General features: G+C 36.9%; 1 protein-coding gene across 9 annotated transcripts in view; it reads right to left on the bottom strand.

Moving 5' to 3' along the window:
• Positions 1-4,881, bottom strand: part of CACNB2 (calcium channel, voltage-dependent, beta 2 subunit) — a 494,901-nt gene that overhangs the window by 31,933 nt on the left and 458,087 nt on the right. For all 9 annotated transcript variants that reach the window (XM_006869879.1, XM_006869883.1, XM_006869881.1 and 6 more), the window contains one exon: positions 2,472-2,581. In XM_006869879.1, coding sequence (XP_006869941.1) covers positions 2,472-2,581 — 110 coding nt within the window. The remainder of the gene's footprint in view (positions 1-2,471; positions 2,582-4,881) is intronic.

The following is a 4,881-nucleotide window of genomic DNA, read 5'->3' as shown; positions in this document are numbered from 1 at the left end:
GGGAGGGGAGTGGAAGAACAAAGCAGATTGGAGAACAATTAGGTTTGCTTGGGCTAAATGGGACAGAGGTAAAGAATGATGTATGCACAACCTTGGAATAACAGGGCTCTGGGATACAGGAATTGAGACATGGTTTGAATGTGAAAAAGGGGAGAAATAATATTAAGATGCTTGGCTGTCTTTTGAATCTTGGTTTCCCTTGCATACCATTTTGCCAAATTTGCAAACTTTTCAGACGTTATTTATTCCAACCTTTTCTCTTTCCCTAGTTCTCTGGTACTTCAATGACATGAACATTAGACCTTTTGGTATTGTTCCACAGGTCCCTGAGACTCACTGTTGATATTTACCCCAGTCTTTTTCTAGCGGCTGTTCAAATTTAAAACTTTCAAGTTTACTGATTCTCTTTTCTATTATTTACATTCTGTTGCTGAGTCCATCTAATGAGGCTTGCTTTTCCAGTTAAAATGTTCAGCTCAAAGGTATCTAGTTGTTTTTCCTTTATACCTTCACTTTCTTTGCTAAAACGTTCTGTGTTTCCATTACCAGTTACCAATGAGTCAACTCTAGCTCTTGGTGACCCGTGTGTGTCGGAGTAGGCTTTCCTATGGCTGAATTTTCCGATGTAGATCACTAGTTCTTTTTCCCAGGGCACCTCTAGGTAGACTGGGATCTCTAACCTTTCAGTTAGCACTTGAGTGTTAACCATTTGTGCCAAAAAAGTTCCTTCTCTTCATGATACAAGTGTCTATGATTGCCTTTTTTAACAAGTTTTTTTTTTTTTTAAACAATAATTGCCTTAAAGTGATTATCAGATAATTCCATTATCTGTGGCATCTTGGTATTGCCATTTGCTAACTATCTTTCCCATGTGAGTTGAGATTTTCCTGTTACTTCATTTAACTTTTAAAATTGTTGAGTGTGATGAGATTCTGGACCTTGCTTAAAATCCTGCAAAAACATGTTACTTCCCTGTGAAGCAAAATCTCAGAGAGAGTGAGGACACTGTGGCCTTTATTTCTGTACTTCTTGTTGTTAAGTGCTGCTGAGTGGGTTCTGACCTACAGATACCCTGTACAGGGTTTCCAAGGAGTGCCTCGTGAGTTTGAACCACCAACCTAGTGGTTAGCAGTCCATATCTAAATCTAGGCTACCGAAGTTTAGTCAACTAGCAGCTACTAGGTGAGGCATAATACTGAGTTCTATGAAGTATCACACCTATTATAACAGATAGTATGTATTTTTAATATTTTTCTATAATTTATATAATCATTTTTGTGAGTAAACTAAAAACTTTTTGCAAAAAAACCAGCCTTCCAAATAATTTGTATATATAAAACATAAATAAGAAGAATGAAGTAAGATCAAAGACCTCAAGTAATCCTCAGAAAATTCATTTTATAAAAACAAAAATAACAATCTAGTAAGTTATGTGCATAACAGTGACAAACAAAAACTCTAAAAGTTCTTCCCAAGCACATTCCAAGTAAGTGAAATAGCTGCTGACGGGTCTCATTTGATCAAATTAGTTCACAAGATGCACTATCCCCAAATTATCCTTTAAGCAGATGAAATGAAATCCCTACAATTAGTGTTTTAACAAATACAACAGAAATAATGATCTCATTTTGCAGTTCAGGAGTGGAGGACTCTGGGACAACCGAGGGAAAAGAACGGAGTGCAGGACATTATCCAGAGAAGTAGGGACGCCATGACATGGAGAGATGAAGTGGCTGGGTATTCTAGACTCAAGGAGGGAGAGGGACCGTGTTTGCAGGGTATGCCCTTTGGTTATTTGAATGGTTATATATTCCTGAGTGCTTTGGTGTACATTAAAAAACAAAACACATAAAAACAAAACAGAGGGAATGGAAGCAAATGCTGTTGAATGATGATGCATGGAGGGGATTGTAATCATATATATATATCAGTAAGAGGGAAAATGACCAGAAATTGACTTCATTCTTTATCCATCTTAACACACACACATACTACAGTATCCTGAATATGATTTAGTTATTTACATAATTAGATTATTAGGGATTTAGGAAAACAACAGCCATCATTTATAGAGGAGCTACTATGTTTCAATAATTCTACAGGGCAGTAATCGTTGTCTTTTTTTTTTAAGATGAGGAAACTGAGTCTTAAAGAAGTCATTTATTTGGTCATGGTGATCCTAGTACAAAACTAGGAGTCCTTAGAGCAGACAGACACCAAAGATTAGACCAGCAGAAACAAACTACCTTCAAAACATTAATACTGACAGCATGTGGAATTTTTAACTTTAAACTATCATAATAAATCCATCCATACCATGAAATCATGTAGGCAGTGCACTGTCTACTGGTAACGTGTCTGTTTTTTCTATACCCTATGACACTTGGAATTATTCTAATTAGATCTCATTATCATTCTCAGGAGAGCAGTCTTTAAAATGACTTTAGCTTATCAGCACTGTACAGACTTACCTAAGCTTGACCTGGTGTTGGATCTTTCTATTATTGCGTGCTTACTTGGATTGTTTAATACTGAGCGTTTGGCAAGCGAGATATCAGCAGTAACCCTTGTGATGGATATCCTGTGGAATAAAAAGTCACAGAAGACACTTTTATGAGGTCATTAATTTAAGAGAAGAGAGACGAGCATGGATAAAATTAATTTAAATATGAAACATACAAACCAAAAAAACGTTAGGACATGTAACCATTTTTGTTTATCATGCAGCTCCCTTACTTATAGGTTATGTAGTAAGTACTAGGCATGTACTAAGTACTTTTTCTGGATCATCTCATCAAATCATCCCAAAATTCTGAGGGATCTTCATATCATCTCTGTCTACTGATGAGGAAAATAAATCACTAACAGATTATTTAAAGCAATACATTTATTAAAGGAGCCGTGGCAGCACAGTAGATTTAAGAGCTGGATCACTAACCACAATATCAACAGTCTGAATCTACCAGCCGCTCTATGGGAGAAAAATGAGGCTGTTTGCTCCCATCAAGATTTACAGCCTTGGAAAAACTATACAGGGTCGCTGTGAATCAGAACCAACTCAACGGCACACTACCACCACCACCACCACCATGTGTTTACACATACTCAGCTGCTAATCAAAAGAATGAGAGTTCAAATCCACCAGCTATTTCACAGGAGAAAGACTTGACAATCTGCTTCTGTAAAGAATTGCTATGTAGGGTTGTTATGAACCAGAAGAAATTCAAGCGCACCTGGTTTATTTGTTAAAAAAAAGGAAGATTCACAAGGGTCACTGACCATTGTGGAACGTGCCCCAAAAACATTAAAAAGAAATGCTGTGGAGGCAGTGACCATGAAGTTGCACAGAATCCCCTTTGTGACAGACATGCTTTAACCATAGTATTAGCTCAGAGTTTACTTTAGGCAAAGAATTTAACTTTACCCAAAGTAATCTGGTTTTCAGGATTGTTTCCTGAGAAAGTAATTGGCGTTTTCTGAGTAACTAGGATATCCTTATTGTGCAAATGACTGGGCCAAGCAAGGCTACAGAGACTACTAATTGAGTAACCTAATCTCAGAGAGGAGGACCTGATTCAGTCTGTCATGTTAAGATTCTACTGGACTTCCTCTTTGTCCCCCTTGTAATAGACCTAAAATGGGCTCATCCTGTATTTTCAGAGGTGAGATCTGCCTATGTGTATAAAGATAAACTACTGTAACTCTATGTACTTTAATTTTTGTACTTCAATTTAACTTTTTTATTGTGATTTGAATGAACATTTATAGAGCAGGTCATCAGTATTACATTCAACAATCCATACACATTTTGTTTCATCTCATTGATTATAATCCCCTCAACATAACATCACTTACCACACTTCCTCCCTGTATTTCCCATTTCCATTCCTCCTTTGCTCTTAACTCTTCTGAATTTTGTCCTTAGGTAAATGCTGTCCACTGGATTTCTAATGGCTGATTATTCAAAGGTATAAGACCTCACTAGTTTTTATTATTCCCCTTTTAGACTTATCTATTGTTTGACTAAAAACACTTCAATTATTTTTTACACCTTCCATCTACTTTTCTAGGGAACTACTTGTAGAATGTGTTTCAATGAAATCAGAGAGTAAATCATGAATGAGAAAGTTTTGGGATCCAGTCAACAGGGGCTCCAACCCAAAAGAAAGATGAAAGACCAATGGTATAGAGGTCTCAGAATGTCAAATGTACATTAAAAAATGGTCCTAACTGGAGCAATGGTGGCATGGTAGGTTCAGCTTTTGGGTGCCAAGCAAAAGATTAGTAGTTCAAATCAAAAGCTGCTCCTCAGGACAAAGACAAGCTGTCAGCTTCCACAGAGATTTACAGCTTTGAAAACTCCAGGGCACAGGTCAGAAGGCATTGCTAGACAGCTGGACAGCTCCCAGAGAGCGTGTAAGGAAAGTTGAGAGATTACCTGAGAGGAGATTTAGACTGCTGGAGGAGAATCTGATGTTGAATGAGTTATAAATATATAAAAATTCAAGCAGATTCAGAAAGTACAATTATTTTTATCTCATGAAAACCTTAAAGAAAGCAAGCGCCCAAAACAAACAAACAACAATCACATTATATGACAGTGGTCATTGGATTATTATTTATATGGTATAATGAATAGTGAATACAGAATTAGTTAGAATTATAATTTAACTACTAGGATACTGCAGATGAGATACACAGGATTGTGTGGGAGGGAGAGAACGAGAAATAAATATGAAAGAACTAACGATTCTTCAGGGTAGTGACTCAGTAATTGATAGTGTCCAACACTGAGTATCAACTAGCGAATTATGTAGAGACTGAGTAAAAAATACAGTTAGCATTGTTCAAAGTGTTTGCCATCTGGTGGAAAGGTGCTAC

The sequence above is a fragment of the Chrysochloris asiatica genome, unplaced genomic scaffold (assembly GCF_000296735.1).
Source record: "Chrysochloris asiatica unplaced genomic scaffold, ChrAsi1.0 scaffold00137, whole genome shotgun sequence".
Taxonomy (NCBI): Eukaryota; Metazoa; Chordata; class Mammalia; order Afrosoricida; family Chrysochloridae; genus Chrysochloris; species Chrysochloris asiatica.
The sequence above is the reverse complement of the archived record's forward strand: the minus strand, read 5'-3'. Positions and strand labels throughout refer to the sequence as shown.